Here is a 25,569-nt window from a genome sequence, read left to right on the forward strand (position 1 = left end):
AGGCACATGCTCCTGGCAGCACAGCCTCACCTCCCTCTCTCCTCCCAGGAGCACAAATCCCCCCATTTACATAGGGTTGTTAATTCCCACCCCACTGCTTAAGTCCATCCCATCCTAAAGCAGGTTGATCTACTCCAAACCTTAATACCTTGCCATCTCTTAACCTATGGAACTTGGTCACCAGTTCCCTCCTATCCTGCTGACTACAAAACAGGTCAGGATTTTGCATACCTTTTTTATACAATGACCAAAAACAACCAAAATAAACATTCCTATACAAAAGGAAACCCTCTACTTGGTTTGGCCCGGTGATGTCATCCATGACCACCCTATTCCTATAAAACAGGAAATACTTAGGCCGGCCCCTCCCCAACCAATTGTCCTGCGTGGTGGAACTGAACAAAGGAACAAACAAGACAGGGAAAACCATGTTTCAACTTGCAACCTAATAAAATGGAACTGAAACTAACGTGACTGTGTGTTTACTTTACTAATGACCTGTATGGGACAAGTGGTGAGCAAACCCACTTCGTCACACACCCTCCCCCTTAAAACCGTTACTCATCAGAGTCAGCAATGACATTCTTCTTTCCATGTCTGTACCGAACCTGAAAACGATATGGCTTGTAATGGGAAAATTACATTTAACCAATGATTTTCATATTAATTATTCATGATAAGATCTCCAATGCCTCTCAGAGTATATGACTTCTGTATCTGTCATATGTGTGTTTCCTTGATGGAAGACAACTGGGTTTGTTACAGAAACAGTTGTCTAAAGCAGTGTTTATCATAGCAGGTCCCAGGTCGAGACCATAGCCCATCCTAGAGACAAGATGTCCTTTTTCAGCTGAGATAGAATGACCGGTCAAGAAACTTGACACACAAGGGGCAGGTTCAGAAATACGTAAGAGCTCCAACTGTCTGCCTAAGGTCCACTAATTGTTGTGTTTGAGATTAAACTGTTTTCCAAACAAGGTTTATTTTCCTCTGGGGGCACTGGATATAAGGAAGTGTATTACTGATTGTATTCACCAGAACTGTTGTCACTCTGTAACTTGCATTGTGAGAGCTGTTCTTGTCATTTTTCCAGCCCTGATTTCAACATCTTTGATGCTGCTGGTATGAAAATTAATAAATAAATTATTTGATATTAGTTGACTATATCGGGATATGCAACTGAAGGAAGAATCACCGGGTCGTTATGGATCTAAGAAGAGGGAGCCAACTCGTAAGGATCTGCACCGCCAATAAACTGTAATTTTTCGAAATATCATCCTTCCCTAAATGCCTTTGCATCTTGGATGCTTTTCTGTTGTTTAGACATGGCTACATTCACAAAGTATCCAAAGTGCACAATACTGCACTGTAATCCGTTCAGGTGTTTACACCGAGTTCCTCCAACATGGCCGGGCATCTGGGTTGACACCCAGAGGTGCTGTGGCTTAGTTGGTTAAAGTGCCTGTCTAGTAAACAGGTGATCCTGGGTTCAATTCCCAACAGCACGTTGTTGTTGCAGAGATTACCTCTGTTTGCATCATGTCTACCCATTAAACCCTGGTTGCAAATGAAAAAGGCATGTTACGTTAACACAGACTAAAGATGATAAATTAAATTCGAGTTTAAGTCACAATATACACAAAGTTCATTCATCAGCCATTTCTGTTCATTTGGCCTAATTATGTTGTTTGTACACTGTGTACACTGTACACTGCAGCCTCTGCTACCTCTTCAGTAAGCCAGAGATCAAGGTTGTCTGATCTGGCCTCTTTTGGCAGGTGATTAACTACGCTGGAAACATTACTGGCCCAGTGGCGCAGCTCCAACCCTCCGGAGGCTCGGAGGACCTGTAGCTTGCTCATTAGCTGTGTGGCATTCCTTGATGTTGGCAGGCTCAGGAGGCAGTTATCCACGGCTCTCGTCAAAGTTTTTAATGACATCCACCTTAACACAGATAGTGGCAAAATTTCAATCTTAGTATTACTTGATCTCAGTGCGGCATTTGACACGGTAGACCATGACATATTACTAAACCGATTGGAAAACTGGGTAGGACTTTCTGGCTCAGTACTAAACTGGTTTGAATCCTATTTACAGAATAGGGATTACTTTGTGACAATAGGTAATTATACATCTGAGCATACAAATATGACGTGTGGAGTTCCCCAAGGCTCTATTCTGGGGCCTCTTCTGTTTAACATCTACATGCTCCCACTGGCCCAGATTATGGAGAACAACAAAATAAGTTACCATAGTTATGCGGACGACACACAAATTTACATAACCTTATCACCAGGGAACTATAGTCCAATACAAAAACTGACTAAGTGCATCGAACAAATTAACGACTGGATGTGCCAGAACTTTCTGAAATTAAATGAAGGAAAAACTGAGGTGGTTGTTTTTGGAGCAAAAGAGGAACAATTGAAAGTTTGCTCTCAGCTTCAAACAAGAATGTTAAAAACAACAGACAAAGCCAGAAATCTGGGTGTAGTCATGGACTCGGACCTGAACTTTAACAGCCACATTAAGACAATTACAAAATCAGCCTACTATCACCTTAAGAATATATAAAGCGTTAAAGGACTTATGTGTCAACAGGACTTGGAAAAACTGGTCCATGCTTTCATCTTCCGTAGACTTGACTACTGTAACGGTGTCTTTACAGGTCTCCCTAAAAAATCAATCAGACAGCTACAGCTGATTCAGAACGCTGCTACTCGGGTCCTCACTAAGACCAAGAGACTGGATCACATCACTCCAGTTCTGAAGTCTTTACACTGGCTTCCTGTGCCTCAAAGAATTGATTTCAAAGTACTCTTGCTAGTTTATAAATCACCTAACGGTTTAGGTCCAAAATACATTTCTGATCTGCTACTACACTATGACCCCCCCAGACCTCTCAGGTCATCTGGGACAGGTCTACTTTCTGTCCCCAGAGTCAGAACTAAACAGGGTGAAGCAGCTTTCAGTTTCTATGCTCCTCATATCTGGAATAAACTCCCAGAAACCTGTAGATCCGCTGCTACTCTGTTCTTTTAAATCAAGGCTGAAGACCTTCTTTTTGATGCTGCCTTTCTTTAAATGACTGCTCATTTCTTTAAATTTCTTATGCTGCACTGTAACTTTTATTCTTGTGTTTTATGTGTCTATTTTTTAACTGTCTATTCATGTGTTTTATCAGTTTTTAATGCTCATGATTTTTAACTGTTTTTACTTGTGTTTTATCTGTTTAACTGATTTTGTGTAAAACACTTAGAATTGCCCTGTTGCTGAAATTTGCTATACAAATAAAGCTGCCTTGCCTTGCCTTCCAACAAGACAATGATCCCAAACATACAGCAAAATCTACAAAGGAATGGTTCACAAATAAACGTATCCAGGTGTTAGAATGGCCAAGTCAAAGTCCAGACCTGAATCCAATCGAGAATCTGTGGAAAGAACTGAAAACTGCTGTTCACAAACGCTCTCCATCCAACCTCACTGAGCTCGAGCTGTTTTTCAAGGAAGAATGGGCAAGAATTTCAGTCTCTCGATGTGCAAAACTGATAGAGACATACCCCAAGCGACTTGCAGCTGTAATCGCAGCAAAAGGTGGCTCTACAAAGTATTAACGCAAGGGGGCCGAATAATTTTTTCAGTTTTTTATTTGCTAAAAAAGTTTAAAATATCCAATAGATTTCGTTCCACTTCACAATTGTGTCCCACTTGTTGGTGATTCTTCACAAAAAATAAAAATTGTATATCTTTATTTTTGAAGCCTGAAATGTGTCAAAAGGTTGAAAAGTTCAAGGGGGCCGAATACTTTCGCAAGGCACTGTATGTTTAAAAAAAAAAAAAAGATAAATTGTATCTGTGACTGTAAGTATTGTTGTGCATATTTACAATAAAAATATTACAAAAGAAGTAATGTAATGTAAGTAATGTAGTCAGTAAAATTAAATTAATTATACCTGGGATCCTGTGTGCATTCCATGCCTCTGTGACTTTTGTGATGCCAATCCTAGCCAGCTGGCATGTCTTTGGTTTGACACATAATATTTTGATGTTTTGTCCTCTATGTTGACTTCCTCTTGGTCCCCCAGCTCTACCAAAGCTGTCTTCAAAGGGTAGTTGACTCTGGGATTCACCTCCCACCACATTCTCTCAATCACATGAATCTGTGCAGGTTTTTAAGGATAGTGTAAGTCTGCCAGCCTTCATTAGAAATGCAATTACAAGAAACCTGGATAAATTTTTAACAAAACATTCATTTCACCCTTGTAGAAGGAGTCTGAAGGTAAGGCTGCCTTTTAGTATTGTGTCTGTATTCTGCCAGCTTTTCCTGTATGAATAATGCCAGATAAAACTTTTTCCCACAGTCAACTCTGACCTGATCCCATAGTCCATAGGACAGTACAGCAGGTCTGAGGACAAATCACAGACAGACATAAAATAATACCTAAACAGCATTGGTCTAAGCCATAAATCCCTAAAGTGCCAATTAAAAGTCCAAAGCATTTCATTTTTTATCTAGTTACACACACACACACACACACAAGGCAAGGCCAGGCAGCTTTATTTGTAGAGCACATTTCAGCTACAGGGCAATTCAAAGTGCTTTACATAAAATCTGTTAAACAGATAAAACACAAGTACAAACAGTTAAAAATCATAAGCATTAAAAACTGATAAAACACATGAATAGACAGTTAAAAACAAAATAGAAACATTAGGACATATAAAACACAAGAATAAAAGTTACAGTGCAGCATAAGAAATTTAAAGAAATGAGCATTCATGTAAAGAAAGGCAGCATCAAAAAGAAAGGTCTTCAGCCTTGATTTAAAAGAACTGAGAGTAGCAGCGGATCTACAGGTTTCTGGGAGTTTATTCCAGATATGAGGAGCATAGAAACTGAAAGCTGCTTCACCCTGTTTAGTTCTGACTCTGGGGACAGAAAGTAGACCTGTCCCAGATGACCTGAGAGGTCACACACACACACACACACACAAGGTGGTGTGACACTATGAGCTTTTTTTTTCAGACTTGTTTTAAGCTTTGCTGAAGCACATTCATGATCCCTAATACCTTTCTAAACCACTTACCCTGGTCCCTGACCCCTGCCCCCAGAGCTGGTAGCTCTGTTCCTCGGCGGAGCAGGTCGGGCCCTCTGCTCTGGCAGACTGGATGGCGGCGGATTCAGACAAGGAGGCCTCAAAGACCAACTGCTTTAGCAGCATCTGGTCCTCATCTTCTGGAAGCGAGGCCTCCAAAGACCAACTGCTTTTGCAGCACCTAGTCTCTGCCGAAGCCGCTGGCCTCCAGCTGCCCGGAGCAGGACCCTGAACTTAAAGACTCAACATGGCTTGTACTTATAAGGTCCTCTTTGGACGTTTTGTGACCTCACTCATGAGGTCATCGTGAACTCACAGCTGATTGGCCATTAGTTCTTTAGATGTGTTATAGAATGCTGTGATGTCATACACTGTAGACAATTCCAGTCTATAAGACTTTATCATTTTATTTTTATTTATTTTTGAGGGATGAAAACAAAATATATTGTAATACATTATGAGAATATACACATCACACTATACATGTGTAAATTAATTTAACGTGTTTAGAGCAGACATATTTTCACCTGTAGGTCGGTAACTAGGAGTTTATTAAACCAAAACTAGAGCTGTGATGGTTGGAAAAGTGAAAAGACGACCCAAACGGCTTTTCATAGTTTTATTTAGTTTCTTTCGACTTTGAATGAAGTGCGTGTTTTACGATGCTAAAATTACTGTTTATTCACATGGAGTCTGATGGATTTAGCAATTTTAATTACGTGGATTATTTTTGTTTAAAAAAGAATCTTACTCTTCAACAGAAAGGTCAACCTCCTTAAAATCCTTTCCATAAAGTTGTCAAAATTTTTTAATAATAATCAGAGCCTATCAGTGGCAAAACAAGCACTTTTGTGAAGGTATATACTAGGGATGATCCGAGTACCCGGCTGAAACGAGTATCCGGTACGGATAAAGCACTTTTGCCGAGTACAAATATTATACGAGTAATACGAGTCAATATCCGTGCTCGGATTGAATAAAACTCAACTGGCCGCGCAGCGTTCTGTGATAATCACAGCGCCCCCCCCCCACCCCGCCTACAAACCCGCTCGGATCAATCACACACACACAGAACATGGAGAACATCTGTCTCTCTCTCTCTCTCTCTCTCGCTCTCTCCCGCTCCCTCAGTCAATCAGGTCTGCGGATCTGTTCCGTTAACGTTTAGGGTTTCTTCAGCTTCAGGTTTGTTTTTAACTTTGGTTTGTAGTCCTTACATAGTAACCAGTAGATTTCTGGTGAACGTGGGGTTTGTAGTCCTTACATAGTAACCAGTAGATTTCTGGTGAACGTGGGGTTTGTAGTCCTTACATAGTAACCAGTAGATTTCTGGTGAACGTGGGGTTTGTAGTCCTTACATAGTAACCCGTAGATTTCTGATGAACGTGGGGTTTGTAGTCCTTACATAGTAACCCGTAGATTTCTGGTGAACGTGGGGTTTGTAGTCCTTACATAGTAACCAGTAGATTTCTGGTGAACGTGGGGTTTGTAGTCCTTACATAGTAACCAGTAGATTTCTGGTGAACGTGGGGTTTGTAGTCCTTACATAGTAACCCGTAGATTTCTGGTGAACGTGGGGTTTGTAGTCCTTACATAGTAACCCGTAGATTTCTGGTGAATGTGGGGTTTGTAGTCCTTACATAGTAACCAGTAGATTTCTGGTGAACGTGGGGTTTGTAGTCCTTACATAGTAACCAGTAGATTTCTGTTGAACGTGGGGTTTGTAGTCCTTACTTAGTAACCAGTAGATTTCTGGTGAACGTGGGTTTCAGACATGCTGCTTGGTTTAAATCAGAATCAGAATCAGAAATACTTTATTGATCCCCGAAGGGAAACTCTGTATCACAGTAGCACCAGTAGTAAGAAGACAGAGACGGAGCACTGCAACAGGCAGCTCGCACTTTTCAGCACATGCGCACACTTCACTTCAGATGCATCAGAAACAGAATCAATCAGCATTGTAGCAAGATAAAGTACAAGACATAACAACATAACATAATGCAAGACAACACACAGTTCATGTGGACACATGAAGGAATTTTTTGAGGTGGCATATAGAGGGTGCGAGAAACACAGAAACGAGGCAGACATATGGATGTGGGGCGGGATGGGGGAGGGAGTGTATGGTGTGTGTGTGAGATAGTGAGTTGTGTGTGCAATGTGCGCGTCAAACTGTCTGTGTTGTTAAAAGCTCAGTTCATCGGCGTGACCTTGAAGAGATAACCAGAGCACAGGACGAGATAGAAGGCCAGCTGCTGGTTGTTTTCCTGCTCGGGTGAAGGGTGGCGGGGAGGGGGGGTGTGGGTAGTTGATCAGTTGCAGTCCAATTTAGGGTGACTCGGTAGAATTTATCCAAATCAATGTCCATCAATCATTTGTCACCGACCTCAGCGTCATGCGAGCATCCATATCACGTAGTGATTTTTGCAGTCCATCTACCTTCTCTGCCAGTCCGGTGGTCACACGAAGCAACTCCACCGACTGGGCCCTGTTGGTATCAATCCCCTTCTGCACTTCCACGGTCCGGTCTGAGATGTTACGAGACAGTTCACAGGACTGGTCAGCCCTTAGATGTAAAACCTTCATCCCCTCAACCACTCCGTGTAGGCACTCTTTAAGTTCCCCAGACAGCTTGTGGGTGAATTGCTGGCGGCTGTCTTACCAATTTTCCGATAGGTCAGTGAGACCCCAAGGCCGATGATCAGGAGCCCCACCAACAGAATTCCAATTATCCAAATGTCTTCAACGTCCTCCACAGTGAGAACTTCCAGGCAGACCACCTGCCACTCCCGGGAATAGGAATCGCGAGCGTAGCCTGCAGGGAACGTCCCGCTGGGACAATTCGGCTCACCCGGAGAAGCATGTTTAGATGAAAAATCTTGTCAATAGCGCTGAGTGACCAGTTAATCAATTCCATATTCGAATGTCTCAGGAAAACAGCAGGCAGGGGACAAAGAGAAAAGAAAAAGATTCCACAAGACAGGGTAGACAGACTGGGAAGGAGCCAAGCTAAGATAAGAGGGGAGAGGAGGAAAAACACGTCTGCTCTCGCCAGAAGCAGGAAGAAGATGCAACTCCCGTTGCGTCTCTGCCATCAGAATCTTTTTTTTTAACTGTTAGCTGACTCACACACACACACACCACACACACACACACACACACACACACACACACACATTTCACACATACCTGGTGTGGAAATAAAAAAAAAAAAAAAAAAAAATCACACTGATCGTAAAACAATTTAAAGTTAAAAAAGAAAGTTATATTGAGTATGAAAACTCTTGTTCATTACATTTTACTTCATAATAATAATAATAATAATAAGAGACAAATATAAAAAGCTTCAAGTAGACTCTAATAATATAATCATATTGTTTCTTCCACTTATTAAAAAATCTGACTTTACTGCCACTATCTGTTTCTGCTTCAAAAAAGTTGGTTTCACGCTTATATTGCAAAAAGTCCTTTGAGCATAAATGGGCGTGGCCTATATCTGGAGACTCAGCTTAATTCTGTGAACTTGGATGTAAAGACTTTTAATTTTTAATGTCAAATGTGGGAGTTATAGGTAAAAATACGTTTGACCTCACTGTAGCACCACTTAGTGGTCCAAATGTGTATTATTTGGTAAGGAGCAGGAGCATTTTTTTATGTTTAAAAAAGAATCTTACTCTTCAAATGAAAGGTCAACCTCCTTAAAATCCTTTCCATGAAGTTGTCAAAAATTTAGAATAATAATCAGAGCCTCTCAGTGGCAAAACAAGAACTTTTGTGAAGGTATATACTAGGGGTGATCCGAGTATCCGGCTGAAACGAGTACGGATAAAGCACTTTTGCCGAGTACAAGTATTATACGAGTAATACGAGTCAATATCCGTGCTCGGATTGAATAAAACTCCTCAACTGGCCGCGCAGCGTTCTGTGATAATCACAGCGCCCCCCCCCCCCCCCTACAAACACGCTTGGATCAATCACACACACACAGAACATGGAGAAATGCGCTCTCTCTCGCTCTCTCTCTCGCTCTCTCCTGCTCCGTCAGTCAATTCGGTCTGCGGATCTGTTCCGTTAACGTTTAGGGTTTCTTCAGCTTCAGGTTTGTTTTTAACTTCGGTTTGTAGTCCTTACATAGTAACCAGTAGATTTCTGGTGAACGTGGGGTTTGTAGTCCTTACATAGTAACCAGTAGATTTCTGGTGAACGTGGGGTTTGTAGTCCTTACATAGTAACCAGTAGATTTCTGGTGAACGTGGGTTTCAGACATGCTGCTTGGTTTACACACACACATAACACGGAGAAATGCTCTCTCTCTCTCTCTCTGGTCTGCGGATCTGTTCCGTTAACGTTTAGGGTTTCTTCAGCTTCAGGTTTGTTTTTAACTTCGGTTTGTAGTCCTTACATAGTAACCAGTAGATTTCTGGTGAACGTGGGGTTTGTAGTCCTTACATAGTAACCAGTAGATTTCTGGTGAACATGGGTTTCAGACATGCTGCTTGGTTTAAATGCAACTCCCGTTGCGTCTCTGCCATCAGAATTCTTTTTTTTTTAACTGTCAGTTGACTCACACACACACACACACACACATTTCACACATACCTGGTGTGGAAATAAAAAATAAAAAAAATGAACCAAAAACAAAAAAAAATCACACTGATCGTAAAAAAATTTAAAGTTCAAAAAAGAAAGTTATATTGAGTATGAAAACTCTTGTTCATTACATTTTACTTCATAATTGCAACCGCATGTGTTGTATTAATTGTTGCAAAACGTTCTGTATATAGTTTGTTTGTTACCATGACAACACCATTGATCTGAAGCTCATGTAAATAGTTTTCTAATCAGCAATAAATATAACAATTTCTGATCAACCCATATCAATTGCATGCTTAAAATAACATACCGGTTAAAGCCCCGCCCATTTCAAGACAAACCGACCCACTTCCGGGTTAAATCTAACCACTTCCGGTCCAGTCCGAGTACGGATACGGATACAGATAATTCATGTGGTAAACAGATACAGATACAGATAATGCTGTACTCGCTCATCCCTAGTATATACAAGCTGGACATTTTCCTCTTTAACTCATATTGTAGCTTGTTTCGCCGCTGCCGACTGCAGCGTTCTCGCTTAATACTACACCAGTGTCAAAGATTGTTATCTATCAGTCACTTAGACACAAAAACAAAGGAAAATAGGGTTCCGGTTTTGAAAAACGGAAGACATCCCTTGAAAGTCCTATATTGTAAAAATGGAGATGTCTGTGTCTTTATTTGATTCAAAACCAGGCTGATGTGCAATATAAATACTGTGAAAGTAACAAAACGCTTAATTCACACAGCCGGTTTTCTAGAAACTGTGCCTTTAAAAGAGACGTCATGACTACACTTTAATGTCAGGGCATGACCTGGAAAAGCTTGATACTATTGTTATGTCTAGGGGGCTTCCAGAGTGATGATGTGTGTATGCATTATTCTTAAAGAAAGTTGATGTGTATATGCATTAATCTCAAAGAAAGTTAATGTGTACATACATTGATCGGTAGACCTCGTGGCGCAATGGTAGCGCGTCTGACTCCAGATCAGAAGGTTGTGTGTTCAAATCACGTCGGGGTCAGATGTTTAGGGGTGGCAGTAGCTCAGTCAGTAGGGAACGAGAATGTCTCGGCACTACCAGGTGTTCTTAAGCAAGGCATTGTACCCCCTCCCAACCTCTCAGGGTGCTGGCCAGCTCTGACATTTCTACATTTAGGCATGAATAGGTCCTGAGCATGTGTGTGTTTTTCAGACTTGTGTGTGATTACTATCAAAGAGTGTAAATTGTGTCAAAAGTAGTATACATATTACATTAATTTTTTAAAAAGAAAGATGATGTGCATTGATCTAAAAGAAGGTTGATGTGTATGTGCATTAATCAAAACGAAAGTTGATGTGTGTATGCATTAATCAAAACGAAAGTTGATACACTTACACACTGTACTACCACCAGCCTTTAAACATGTCCATAATTTCATTAAACGTGCCCCCCCCCCCCCCCATTTGCAGTGATTCCTTCAGAGTAAACACAATGAATTTAATTGCAGTAGATGTGAAAGAAATGCATAAAAGTTCTGTTAATTCAGCCAGTGCCCATACCTCTGGTTATTTCCTGTTTTCCGGTGAAGTCCACACTAGTGGAAACACGCCTTTCTGTCACATCTACTGCAGTGTTCACTCGGAAGGAATAACTGCACATGGCTAGGCACTGGTAATGACATTTTGAACATGTTAAGAGGCTAAAAACAGGTTTAAAACTTGCCCTGTTGAAGCCTGTTGGGTGCTAACTCTAGCAGGAGGATAACACGGGGTAGACACCACCGATTGGTTTCATTTCTCTCTCCACTGACAGACCTCCTAATGTACAAACTACAGAGCTACGTGTTGAAATTGACTGGAATTCTCCTTTAAGGAAAAGTCCATCTGCTTTAAAAAGATGTCTGCGGTCCCGGAAAATGTTAAAATTGTCAATGAACTGCAGAGAATGGACGGTAGATTCAGTTGAAAGCCATTTGTTTAACAGCAGCAAGGTACCGACGGGCCCAAAGGGCTTCAGCCTCTGCTGTGGAAGAGCCAAAGCAGCGGGTGTGGGAGAAGTTCGGAGAAGACATGGAGAAGGACTTTATACCTTTACATTGGTGGAGTGCTGTGGCCATCAAGAGCTGCACAATTTGCATGTAATGAAAGCTTCTTCACTTTATATGAGTAACTGTTGTATGTTAGTGTAACCAGCTACTCAAAGGCTGATCACTTTTAGAAGAATAACCAATAAATTTACCTGACAATAAGGCCAGATCAGAAGATTATAGGTTTGCTTGCTGAAGCCAAAGGATTGAATTACCACAGTGAAATAACACACACACATCACAGGAGAAGTTTAACTGTATGTATTAATTGCAATAACTAACAGGGTAAGTAGCAAAATACATTAACAATTATATACATCAATTGAAGTAAGGTGAAAAAGTGGGATCCCATATAAAAAAAGTAGAAAGAAAATACAAAGTATCAAAATAATAAATGTTCAGTCCAGTTTAATCAAAATAAATTAGTCCCGGGTCTGCTAAAACACTGTTCTTACTTCCTTAAGCGCAAAAAGGATATTTGTCCTCTTTCAAGGAAATGAAGTGTGCACACAGTTCTACCTGACCCCTTGGCCAAATAGATCAAGTTTCTCCGCTGTAAAGACTCTATGTTGCAACCTCCTGGCTACAACCGGCTCTACATCAAGTGGGCTTGGCTCGCCATCCAGTTTCTCTACGCTCTATGTTTCTCTGTTGATTTCCACCGCCGGTCTAGACTCCACCAGACTGCGATCCCTCAACTTTGAATCGAGCAAAAAACCTGACCTATAAGGAATAGGTCAACATAAAATTACCTTAGAGCTAACACTGTTGACATTGCTGTCGTGGGCTAAGGCTCGTATCAATAAACTCAATATCACTAATCACAGTATTGTGTTTCTAGTTAAGTGGTACAACATATTAAATTTCTCAATATATCATAACTATCATTTTGGAATAAAGTGCATAACCATAACACATAGTTATTACTAAGGTGCTTGATAACAATACATAAAATAACACAAGTACACAGAAATACATTCAAAATACACTTAATAGCCCTAAATGAATGAATAAAAGTCAGACCTCATTATCATTCACTAGCTAGTTTTTCAGTGTCTTAACAGGCCAATAACAGACTGTTAGCAGGGTTCAAGTGGGCCGCTAGGCCGCAACGGTTAAAACAACAATTTAACTTGACATTAAACGAAATTTCAAAACAACTTGACGGAGCTACTCCACTAATAGCGATAGTAGTCCGTAACACAATAAAAATATATCTTGTTTTATCGTTTAATCCATGTTAGTAATTTAACAAAGACAATATACTTTAGCTGTTAGCTCAAGTTAGCAACAGCAATTGCTAGCTCCGTTTACATTGAGAACAATGGGCACCTAATGACGGACATTAGCATATAAGCTAGCGGAGCATTACAAACTCACCAGTACAAAAAGACAGCTCAATAGCTTGAACCTGCCTTCTTCAGTCTCTCTCCAGTGTTTCTCAATATTTAATTTACGTCAACAGTCACACAACTTAACATTAGCCTTAAAATGTATAAGTATATGCTGCTACGATGATTCAGCTTTTCTGGAGTCACTTCCGGTCTCACTCAATAGCGCGAACGGCTGAGAGGCGGGCCTAAACACTCCATTGGTTAGGGTGTAGTAACACTCAACGTTATAGGCTAATGCCACAATAACAATATGCCTTTGTTTTGGATGATATCTATGTTAACAAGCGATCATGTCAATATAAACCATTTATTTATACTTATATATAGTTTTCACATGTATTTTATAATCACTTGCATATATTACTAATATATTTATTACATATTTATAGGACGTATTTATTCTATTTATTGCCCATTTTATATGTGGGTTACACTTGACACTGGACTTCAATCTGCCCCAGTGGGCGCTGTGGATCACTGTTTGATGAAGGCAAGGCAAGGCAAGGCAGCTTTATTTGTATAGCACATTTCAGCAACAAGGCAATTCAAAGCGCTTTACACAAAATCAGTTAAACAGATAAAACACAAGTAAAAACAGTTAAAAATCACAAGCATTAAAAACCGGTAAAACACATGAATAGACAGTTAAAAACAAAGAGAAACATAAAACACAAGAATAAAATTTACAGTGCAGCATAAGAAATTTAAAGAAATGATTAGTCATTTAAAGAAAGGCAGCATCAAATAGAAAGGTCTTCAGCCTTGATTTAAAAGAACTGAGAGTAGCAGCGGATCTACAGGTTTCTGGGAGTTTATTCCAGATATGAGGAGCATAGAAACTGAAAGCTGCCTCACCCTGTTTAGTTCTGACTCTGGGGACAGAAAGCAGACCTGTCCCAGATGACCTGAGAGGTCTGGGTGGTTCATAGTGTAGTAGCAGATCAGCAATATATTTTGGACCTAAACCGTTAAGTGATTTATAAACTAGCAAGAGTACTTTGAAATCAATTCTTTGAGACACAGGAAGCCAGTGTAAAGACTTCAGAACTGGAGTGATGTGATCCAGTCTCTTGGTCTTAGTGAGGACTCGAGCAGCAGCGTTCTGAATCAGCTGCAGCTGTCTGATTGATTTTTTAGGGAGACCTGTAAAGACCCCGTTACAGTAGTCAAGTCTACTGAAGATAAAGGCATGGACAAGTTTTTCCAAATCCTGTTGACACATAAGTCCTTTAACCCTTGATATATTCTTAAGGTGATAGTAGGCTGACTTTGTAATTGTCTTAATGTGGCTGTTAAAGTTCAGGTCTGAGTCCATGACTACACCCAGATTTCTGGCTTTGTCTGTTGTTTTTAACATTGTTGTTTGAAGCTGAGCGCAGACTTTTAATCGTTCCTCTCTTGCTCCAAAAACAACCACCTCAGTTTTTCCTTCATTTAATTTCAGAAAGTTCTGGCACATCCAGCCGTTAATTTGTTCGATGCACTTAGTCAGTTTTTGTATTGGACTATAGTCCCCTGGCGATAAGGTTATGTAAATTTGTGTGTCGTCCGCATAACTATGGTAACTTATTTTGTTTTTCTCCATAATCTGAGCCAGTGGAAGCATGTAGATGTTAAACAGAAGAGGCCCCAGAATGGAGCCTTGCGGAACTCCGCACGTCATATTTGTACGCTCAGATGCATAATTACCTATAGACACAAAGTAATCCCTATTCTTTAGGTAGGATTCAAACCAGTTTAGTACTGAGCCAGAAAGGCCAACGCAGTTTTCCAATCGGTCTAGTAGTATGTCGTGGTCGACCGTGTCAAATGCAGCACTGAGATCAAGTAATACTAAGATTGAAATTTTGCCATTATCTGTGTTAAGGTGGATGTCATTAAAGACTTTGACAAGAGCCGTTTCAGTGCTGTGGTGTGGTCGGAAACCCGACTGAAAGGTATCAAAACTGTTGCTTAGTGACAAGAAATGGTTGAGTTGTTGAAAGACTACTTTTTCAATGATTTTACTTAAAAACGGAAGGTTTGATATTGGCCTATAGTTGCTCATTAGTGACTTGTCTAGGTTGTTCTTTTTTAAGAGTGGCTTGATTACTGCAGTTTTCAGGGCCTGTGGAAAGATACCTGAAAGAAGAGATGTGTTCTGTTGAACACATGTGTTGAAGATGTGTTCTGTTGAAGCCAACAGAACAACATAATCTGGAAAGAGCAGAAGAGGAATTATAAGGTGCCCAGACTTGACACTCTCCCACCTTCTGCTAAGCCTTGTGAGGTGCTGTTCATGTCCAGTAGATATGCTTTTTCCATGGCTTGACGATATTCCCATTTAGGGTCAGGAGTTCTCCTCCCATGCTGAACACAGCCTGAGCCAAGGCACGCTTTCCCCCTCATGATTCACCCCAGTGGAAGCTGTAGATCAATGCCTGATAAAGCCAAATGAACCACATAGTCTGCAAAGAGCATAAATGGAATTCCAAGGTGGCTAGACTTGACACTCTCCCAACTCCTGCGGCACCTTGTGACGTTTTGTTCACGTCCAGGAGTTGTGCTCTTTCAATCGCTTGAAAATATTCCCATTTAGGATCAGGAGTTCTCCTCCCATGCTGAACACAGCTTGAGCCAAGGCCCACTTTCCCGAGTAGTCCCACGCGTTCACCGGGACTTCCTCGAGGCCTTGCATTGGTTAGCTGGTAGAAAAATCTCGGTCTTCCGCGTGACAGGCAGAGATACTGTCCATTCTACTAACGAGGAATGCCCAATCTTAATATTTGGCACATCAAGAAATAGGTGGCGCTATTCCAACATTCAGACCACAGTCAATGCATGTAGAAATATTTAGGTTTACTACATGTTTGCTATCATTCAAATCCATGACAAAGCATCTGTGACTGAATCTAGTTTCAAATGTCTATTTTGTAGCTTTTTGAACATTTGCAGTACAATAAAAATGGTGCATTTTCCCACAAATATGCAAAATAAATGCATTTTGTCAGTTTCCGTAGTGTAGTGGTTATCACGTTCGCCTAACACGCGAAAGGTCCCCTGTTCGAAACTGTGCGGAAACACATTTCTTTATTTGTATTGACTTCGCACAATCAAACTCTGCGAAGTTAAACTCTCCATGACATTCACGGAAAAATCTCCCTGACGTGAAATCGTGGCCAGGCCTAGACAATGGTCTAAGTTTCCCCAGTGCAGTAGTCATCACATTCAGAGATTCAGGAATATCCTGTCGAAAATTGATGCAGAAAAACTAAACCATGCATTTGTTACTTCTAAGCTGGATTACTCCAGTTCTTTATTATCAGGTTGCTTAAAAGAGTCCATAAAGATTCTTCAGCTGGTTCAGAATGCTGCAGCACGTGTTCTAGGAAGAGAGAACCAGGAAAAGAGATCACATCTCTCCTGGTTTGGCTTCTCTGCATTGGCTTCCTGTAAAATCCAGAATAGAATTTAAAATCCTTCTTCTCACCTACAAAGCTCTTCATGTTCAAGCACGCAAGCAAGCTTGTGTTGGAACAAGTTTCCTTGTCAGCTCTGCGTCCAGCAAAGAAGTCACAGCGCCTTATGCTAATGAAAAAGCTAACAGCACCAGGTATTCCCAGGCGGTCTCCCATCCAAGTACTAAGCCGGCCCAACCCTGCTTGGCTTCCGAGATCAGACGAGAGCGGGCGCTTTTAGGGTGGTGTGGCCGTAAGCAACCATAAAGGGTGAAATCCAGCTTTCTATTATGATTCTATTTAATAAACAAGACATAACATTGACCAATGTTTACATGTCTCATTAATAGGTGTATGACATTAAGAGAACAGTAAAATGTATATAATTGAATGCAAAAGTTGAAAAGAAATTGAAATGTTACACATACTAAGAAAACTGTAATATAAGTGGTTAATACAAGTACAACCATGTTATCATATATTTTTAGTTTTGTTTTGCTTTAGTATTTTTTGTAATCATACACTGCCTTAAGTTGTATAATTTAACGTATTTACTTGACTTAAGATCAAAAATCACCCATTTATCTTTAATAATGCATCACAGACTTAGCCCCAACTGGGATTCGAACCTGCATCCAGATAATAATTATTAAAGATTCAGGAAAAAAAACTCGGCTGGTTCAGCAACTCGGACAGCGTTAATAATGCTGCAACTTCATTGGCTGTCAGCAAATGCCACCCATACACGACAGGCCGCCGCGGGGGCGGGGACAACAAGCTGCAGTAAAGTTGGACAGTTTCCAGCTGACTCCAGCAGGCTGAACAGGAAGTGACAAAAACACTGAGGTGTATGGCAAGCCATTTTAACATTTAAAAGCTAGACTGGATATGTGTTGCAGATATCTTTAATTTAGTTTTGCCTAGTCAAAAAGAACATTTCAGATATCCGCAAATACATTCTTCCTATCCACAATTGTAATTTCAGATATCCACAAAGACATTCTTCCTAGGACAAATTACATCCCTTTTGCTATTTATTTGTATGTGGTTTATCAGATACCACACAGATATCTACAGTTCAGTTGCAGATATCCACTATGTGAATTACGCATATTCTCAACTGAATTGTAGATATCTGTAATTCCAGTTTGAGATATCTACAATTTGACACTGACTAGTCATAACTCCAGTTCAAGATATCTTTAATTCAACTCAATTCAATATATCTATATTGTCCCCGCATCCCACAGGCGGGAGCAGAGCGCGTTGTTCAAATCATCAAATCACATAGCTGGCACCTGTTAATTGTGTAATTAGCACTGATTGGCACCATGTGGGAGCAGCCTGAGGACAAAGGCATTAGGCTCGTTGGAGATGAGCCAGGTCTGTGCAGAATCGATCACCGGCGATCGGCGCCCGTTGCATGCCGGTTAGATTTGTGTCCGACTTGATCCCGACTTGCTCTGACGTCATGCACACGTGGGCAAAAAGAAATCTCACGAGAGCAAGGCGGCCGCAGGTCTGAGACGCAGGCGGCGCAGTTGCTTTTCACCGACTGCAAGAGCCAGGCAGACCTAGGCGGACCCAGAGCATGCTGGGAAACGCCGGCTTCTTAGCTGATTTAACACCTGATTGGTTTACAACATGATGACGTTTTATATAAACTTTTTATTGTTTTTGAATCGGAGGGATTTGAATTGCTATTTGTCTGATTTAAAGACTTATTCTATACAGAACACATGTTTTGTGACTGATAGTGACGTTTAGAAGTCAGACAGACTAATCTGATCAGATCACGGATCATCTACAGTGTGTTGTCTATCAAAATCAGCAACAGATCGCATGTAGAACACTTTGCCAGCTACTCTGTCATAATTAAAACAACTGGAGACTGTGTACAAGCTGATATGTGGGTCTGATTATATTTTATTAAATCGGAATCGCACCACAGTGTTTTCATCACTTCCTGTCCAGCCTGAAGGCGGCTGGAATCGGCTGGAAACTGTCCGACTTTATTGCAGCTTTCTGTCACCGCCCCCCGCTGCTGCCGCCTGCTCTCGTCCACTTTACAGGCGAGGCGCAGTTCATCTCGAACGAGCCTATTTTCAAACGTTTTTTTAATGCTGCAGCTCGTGCAAGACAGGAGGTGGCAGCAAGAAATGATGATTTCAGCGTTACTTTCCACAACAAGACGACTAGTTTGCCGGAAAGTTCATACACTTCGGGGTAAGTTTCAGAATTGCTTTAAGTGCTGCATGCAAATCTGGTTTCTCCTGTTGTACCAAAGACTGAGACCCCGTCAATACCTAATTCCCCCCGCCTACACCTGAACCAAAAGCTGATCCTTAATCTCGGAGGGGGTGCTACACATTTTTAACAGGATGGGGTTTGACTGGTTTTCAGGGCGTCAGGAGTCCTCTTGAAACTAATATAAAGCTTTGGACAGAAGTCTTCTTGTGAAAAGGAAAAACTCCTTATTACTTGAGGAGCACCAGAGAAGTTGGTGAGTAGAGGATGAGTCTCATTCATTTTGTGATATATGATTATTTAGATTACATATTAGTTGGTGTAACAGCAGTAAGGTTAAACTGATCCCGACTAGAAGCACATTTATCCTCATTGTCTGGTGTTATGAATAGTAATTGGTGTATGTAATGTACAGTATAATATATATATAGCTACTTAATGTAACATGAATACTTTAATTTTGCTATCCAAAAGCGATTCTAACATTTTACATTTGTTTGTTTTATTTAATATTTTCTGTACTAAAAACTGAGTCTTACTGGTTTAGAAATTGTCTCAATATTTCAGATATTTACATTCAGAGACTTGTTCAGAGGCTAATTGTAAATTAACAAATATTTCAGTGGAGTTTGGCCCAATGAGAGCGTAAGATAAATAACCAGTCAGATAAATAACATTGTTTTACGTCTGTAATAATTAATGCTCTGTCCTCTCTCCTGTGTGTCAGACACAATGGCATCTCCAGCCCCTCTGTCCAAGGCCAACACCACCTTCTCTCTGGCTTTGCTCCAAAAGTTTGGAGATGACGACAAGACGGCAAACATCTTCTACTCCCCTTTCAGCATCTCTTCAGCCCTGGCTATGGTGATGCTGGGGGCCAGAGGCAACACAGCCACCCAGATGTCAGAGGTATCACACACACACACACACTCACACACACTCACTCTGTCATAAAAGTAACAGATTAACATCGCAGGCTGGTTCAGAATGATTTTGTGAAGAGGCCCAGGGCAGGATCTTACTCCAAATCCAAAATGTTTCCAAGAGAACATCTCCAGTCATTTGAAATGTTAATATTGTGAAAGATTACACCAGAAATGTGAGCGTACTGTGTACTCTAGTTACTCACCATCATTTAAAGGTCCCATGACATGAAAATTTCCCTTTTATGAGTTTTTTTAACATTGATATGCGTTCCCCCAGCCTGCCTATGGATACTAAGGAAAGCTCATTGAGGGACTGGCTCTAGTGGCTGGAATTCTGCACCAAGGCTGAATTTTGGGAAAGAGACTCCAGACACAGTATTAGGGGACCACTAAGGTCTATGTAAAAGACTTCAGAGACAGTATTAGGGGACCACTAAGGTCTATATAAAAGCACCCAAAGAGCACCATGTCATGGGACCTTTAATGTAATGTATGCATAGCATGGAGCACACAAATTCAACAACTTAAAGGAAAACTTTTCTTATTTAGTCTATAGTCTCATCACTTAACAGGCAAGATGCCCGGTCTAATCTACTGTTTAGAATAGACTGGTCTGACAGTGCATCTCTGTAACAGTTGTCTCTCCTTTGTCCACAGTGCCTGAAAACCAAGGATTGTCAGGATGATGTCCATGTTAGCTTTGCCCAACTGCTGAGCGAGCTCAACAAGGCTGATGCTCCGTATACCCTCAGTGTTGCCAACAGGCTGTACGGGGAGCGGTCCTTCCAGTTTGTTGAGGTGTGTTTAGCATGTGTGCATGCATCTTCATGAGTACAGTATGTGTGGTGTGAGAGGCTCATGCGAATATTTAAGCTCTGTAAGAAGGAATGATGAGGGAGTGGAGAGTAAGCATTGTGATTGTGCTCTCCTTGTTGTAGTGACTTTTAGTTCCACTAACTAAAGTTAAGCAAAGTGATTAATATGTTTAGGTGATCAGAATTGGTAGATGTGTTTTTGATGGTTCCAGGATTTCTTAGAAAAAACCAAGAATCACTACAACGCAGAGCTGGAGACTGTGGACTTCAAAGGTGGCTCAGAGGCCGCCAGACTCAAGATCAACAGCTGGGTGCAGAAGCAGACTCAAGGTAGATCTACACCTTACATACACATAACACCAATGGAAACATGGCAGCAACCATTTTTCAACACTTTTCTTTCAGATGTGTGCCATTGCTTCACTTATGTGTCAATTTTGTTCACCAGATAAAATTAAGGATCTGTTGGCAGAGGGTGACGTGGACAGCCTGAGCAGGCTGGTGCTGGTTAATGCCATCTACTTCAAAAGTAACTGGAACGAGAAATTTCAGCAGCATGACACACAGGATGCTCACTTTAGACTCAACAAGGTAACACTGCTCAAAGAAAGCATTCAGTTAACTAACACTGACAGAAGTCAGGTAAAATGGGTTTTAAAATCAATGATATGGTAGCAAACACTTTACGCCATAGACACTAATTCTGACTTCTTCATTGAAAGTAGTGAAAAAAGGTAAAGGAAAATAATTCTACATCAGGGCAAGGGTGGGTACCGAACTCAGTACTTTTTTGGCTTCCAACCAAATTACGTCGGTACCACCATGGACCGATTCACGTTAAATCAAACGGTGAACAGCAACACACATTTTAGCCAGCAGGTAAATGACCTCATGTTGTCTTCCCGCCGACCTGCAAAGTTGTTTTTTTTTTTTTTTTTCTGAGTCAAAATTTCGTTTTTTGTTTTTGGTTGTCTTTTTGACCTTTTGTGTCTTTCCTCCAATGTTTTTGTCACTTTTTCAACGTTTGAGTGTTTTGACATTTTTGTCACTTTTTTTGGCATTTTTTTTCACATTTTAGAGACTTTTATTGACATTTGTCTTTTTTTAATTTTTTAATTTGGATTTTTTTTTTTTTACATTAGTCAAACACAAGTTCTTTTATCAATTATTTTTTTCTCCAAATGCTATAAAATTGACAAAACACCCCTATTCAATGAAAGTACTACACTGATTATTCATTTAACGTGTGAGGAGCGTTGTTGGGAACCATCCTCGTTACGTTTTTAGATGGAGAAATGTTTTGGAAGAGGGTCAAATTTGACCCGTAGACAACATAAGGGGTAAAACAAATTAATATCAGTTTAAATGTACTATGCACTATTTAAGTGTGCTATATTATATATACCACCACTTTACCTTGCCACAAGAGAGCCTTGTTGAAGTAAATGCAGGGAAACTCGAGGGGTTCTTACAAGCCACCATCAAACTACCTAACTAATTTAACTACCAGGACATTAGGAGCTGCTTATCTACCAATACCTCAATCTCTTAGTTTGTTTTTGTTATTGCATGACTTTGGTGACTCCAAACTAACGCTTTAATAACACAAACTAACTGAGGCAGCCGTAGACCAGCAACTCTCATCTTTTGCGGGGAAAAATGATTAGCAGTGAGGAGGGAATCCCAGCCCAGACTGTATTTTGTTCTAAAAGTCAGTGTGTTTTCAGAATGACACCAAGCCAGTGAAGATGATGCACCAGACAGCATTGTTCCCTTTCTCCAACAACCCTAAGGCCAACTGCAAGGTACTGATGCAATTGATTGATTAATTGTAAAAAAAATTTAACTGACAAGGCAACAATCAAACCAATCATTTATAACTTTTTGTTAAACAGGATTTAATGACATTGCCATTGAAGGTACATGATTGAGAAAGGAGGAGAGTTTGGTTATGATCCATTTTACCGTACAGTAACTGTGAAGATTTGTGCATGTCATCCCATGAACTAGATAGATTTTTATTGATCTAAAAAAAAAAGGGAAATTCCAGTGTTGCAGCAAAAAATCAGACACAACACACGTACAGAATACACATGAAATAACTATCTTGTTGATACACAACTCAGTTGTCACACCAGTGTATATACAGTATATGTACTGTAATGTTTAAAACCCTCTGCTGGACAGATCCTAGAGATGCCTTACAAAGGGAAGGAGCTTAGCATGCTCATCTTTTTACCCAATGAGATGGAGGACAGTACTACAGGTCTGGAGAAGGCAACACACACACACACACACTTTCACACATAAAGAAACCCGCAGAAACGGATAAACTAATAACTGATTCCATGTCCACCCCCAGCTGGAGAAGCAGCTGACCTATGAGAACTTTATGGAGTGGACTCATCCAGACATGATGGATAACGTTGAGGTCCAGGTGGGGCTGCCTCGGTTCAAGATGGAGGAGTCGTATGACATGGAGGAAGTCCTGGTCAGCATGGGCATGGTGGATGCCTTTGACAAGGCAGACTTCTCTGGTAGGACTTGTGTCTGCATCATAATCATTTAAAGAACAGGCAGCTGAAACCTGAAATGTCTCCTGTCAGTTTTAAAAGACACAAGATAATACAGAGGTTCTCCCAAATTATTTTAATTCATGTTGTGGGGTAAGACCTGACATTAAATGTATTTAAAATATTCCATCTCCTTCTTTTTGTGACAGGGATGTCTCCTGCCGAATGGCTGGTACTGTCAAAAGTTGTCCACAAGGCTTTTGTGGAGGTCAACGAGAAGGGAACTGAGGCTGCTGCTGTCACTGCTGCTGTCATGATGCTGGAGTCTTGCACGATAAGTTCTCCATCTGCCACGTTCATCGCAGACCACCCCTTCCTCTTCTTCATCAGACATAACCCCTCCATGAGCGTTCTCTTTGCTGGCCGATACTGCTCCCCTGAGTGAGCAATACATCGTTAGAGTAGTGTTTCTTAACTGGTGGGGGGGGTTACAATACATCTAGTATTATAACAGTGTACCAATTTATTTGGTATAACTCAAAATGTTAATTACCACTCTAGTTTCCTAAAGTTAATCACACCCTGATGATTCTGTGTCCATCCTTAACATTATGTTCTTGCTTTTCCTTTGTATCTTTTGCCCTTAATCTCAATCTCATCCTTAGGATCTGGCTTACTTTATGTCCTTGGTAATTATTAGACTGACAGGAATTCTTCCTTTCCTTTTGGCAAATGAATTGCCTTTTTGAGGGGCTAAAAGGTCCCATGGCATGAAAATGTGACTTTATGAGTTTTTTCAACATTTGTGTGCAGTCCCCCAGTGGCTAGAAATGGTGATAGGTGTAAACCATAGACTGTATATTAATTCATAAAAAAAACCCACTTTAAAACCCCAAATCCAGGGATGTTACACTATTCAAGCATGACTGTCTAATATTATTTTAATAAACATGTTAAGGGGATAAAATGCATTTTCAAGTGTCTTGTTTGACCAGAAATAATCCAGGCTGGCTATTTATCATTAAATCCATCCTACTTTAGCACAGTAGGTGGTGCTCCTGCATTGCTATGTTTGGGCCTTGAGTAGAAAACAAGAACTTGGAACTGCACTTCCTAGTTGTCCTTGTCACTACCTGATGTGAGTCGAGTGCAGATGTGAGTCGCACATGTGTCACTTTGCGACAAGTAGCATACAAGATACTAATGAGACTTGTGTAAAAAAGAAAATGGACTTGCAGTACATAACGAAGTTGGTTTACTGCTGGCTACAAGCTAGCAATTAAACACAACAAAGGCTGTCAGTTAAATAGCGTTCTGAGCTAACGTTAGCAATCAAACAATTATCCGCTCACATCTGATAGAACACATCTCCAGGGCATCACTCAGGTAATATTGGACCATTCTGATTTTATTTAATTAAAGGCTTGTTTATTCAATTAAAGCTATATTTGAAATCTTTTTTTCAGGCTGTTAATTAAAGCCATTTATTAACTATTTTTCATACTACTCTAAAAAGGAATCCTCCTGTTAAAGAAATTCATTCCACGTCAAAGTGATAGAACACATCTCCAGTGTCACTTGGGTAATATTGGACCATTCTGATGTATGATTTTAAAAGTAAAAGTTTATACGTCTAATTAAAGATATAATTGAAATATTTTTCAGGAAGCCATATTTTAACTCTTTTTCAGGCTACTCTAAAAAGGAATCCTCCTGTTAAACCAGATTAATTCCACTTTAGAGTGTAAGAACAGATCTCCTGTGTGTCACTCGGGTACTATAGGACCAGTCTCATATAGGATTTTAAAATTAAAGGCTTAAATGTCCAACTAAAGCTACATTTGAAATCTTTTTCAGGCGGTTTATTAATTAAAGCCACATTTTAATTCTTTCAGGCTACTCTAAAAAGGAATTCTCCTGTTAATCCAGATTCATTCAACATCACACAGGGCTGTAGAAATCAAGTAGTAGTCTATTACTTTCTAAAACAAGGTCACACCGAAACAGAACACTCAATTTATTCATCTTGTATGTGACAAGTTATCTATTGTTGAACATAAAAAAATTCATTAAATAAAGTTTAACTATTAATTGAAAAAGTAAATCCATTAAAATACGGAATAGAAATAAAAACAAGTCTAATAATTTTACTGATTCATTTGTTGAGCATAGAAAATTACTTGTTTTATTACATAAACGTAATTGTCAAACTAGCCGTAGTTCTATCTGAAAATGAAATTTTAAATTGAAAAACTTCTCTAACATCATCTTCTCTTCTGACATCTTTTCGGTGCTGTAGTTTGTAGATGATCCGAAGCACTCCGTGCAGTATAAACACCAGAACTAAACACTGCTGAATTAGCATAACTTTCATGCATTTCTGTCATATCTCCAGCAGTCACATCCACTGTGATCCCTCAGGTCCCATGTGAAGGAATCCCTTCACATGGGACTTTTAATTACATTTTTTCAACATGTT

General features: G+C 40.3%; 1 protein-coding gene, 1 long non-coding RNA gene and 3 other non-coding genes across 5 annotated transcripts; 3 read left to right on the forward strand and 2 right to left on the reverse strand.

Moving 5' to 3' along the window:
• The first annotated feature begins 10,641 nt into the window (after positions 1 to 10,641).
• trnaw-cca (transfer RNA tryptophan (anticodon CCA)) lies at positions 10,642 to 10,713 on the forward strand. The gene has a single exon. It is a non-coding gene; the product is annotated as a tRNA-Trp (tRNA).
• A 1,116-nt stretch (positions 10,714 to 11,829) lies between these two features.
• Positions 11,830 to 25,300, reverse strand: LOC116683143 (uncharacterized). Its single transcript, XR_004330528.1, has 3 exons — positions 25,289 to 25,300; positions 23,672 to 23,803; positions 11,830 to 11,841 (listed from the first exon to the last, which is right to left on the reverse strand). It is a non-coding gene; the product is annotated as an uncharacterized LOC116683143 (long non-coding RNA).
• Positions 16,142 to 16,214, forward strand: trnav-aac (transfer RNA valine (anticodon AAC)). The gene has a single exon. It is a non-coding gene; the product is annotated as a tRNA-Val (tRNA).
• Positions 16,730 to 16,848, reverse strand: LOC116683144 (5S ribosomal RNA). The gene has a single exon (XR_004330529.1). It is a non-coding gene; the product is annotated as a 5S ribosomal RNA (ribosomal RNA).
• LOC116683142 (leukocyte elastase inhibitor-like) lies at positions 18,987 to 23,628 on the forward strand. The gene is made up of 9 exons (XM_032509824.1): positions 18,987 to 19,092; positions 19,564 to 19,745; positions 20,420 to 20,560; positions 20,790 to 20,907; positions 21,026 to 21,168; positions 22,305 to 22,382; positions 22,765 to 22,854; positions 22,940 to 23,114; positions 23,300 to 23,628. The coding sequence occupies exons 2-9, from the start codon at positions 19,569 to 19,571 to the stop codon at positions 23,533 to 23,535; spliced, it is 1,158 nt and encodes a 385-aa protein (XP_032365715.1). The 5' UTR covers positions 18,987 to 19,092; positions 19,564 to 19,568; the 3' UTR covers positions 23,536 to 23,628.
• Positions 25,301 to 25,569: the final 269 nt, after the last annotated feature.

This window comes from Etheostoma spectabile, unplaced genomic scaffold (assembly GCF_008692095.1).
Source record: "Etheostoma spectabile isolate EspeVRDwgs_2016 unplaced genomic scaffold, UIUC_Espe_1.0 scaffold00018900, whole genome shotgun sequence".
NCBI lineage: Eukaryota > Metazoa > Chordata > Actinopteri > Perciformes > Percidae > Etheostoma > Etheostoma spectabile.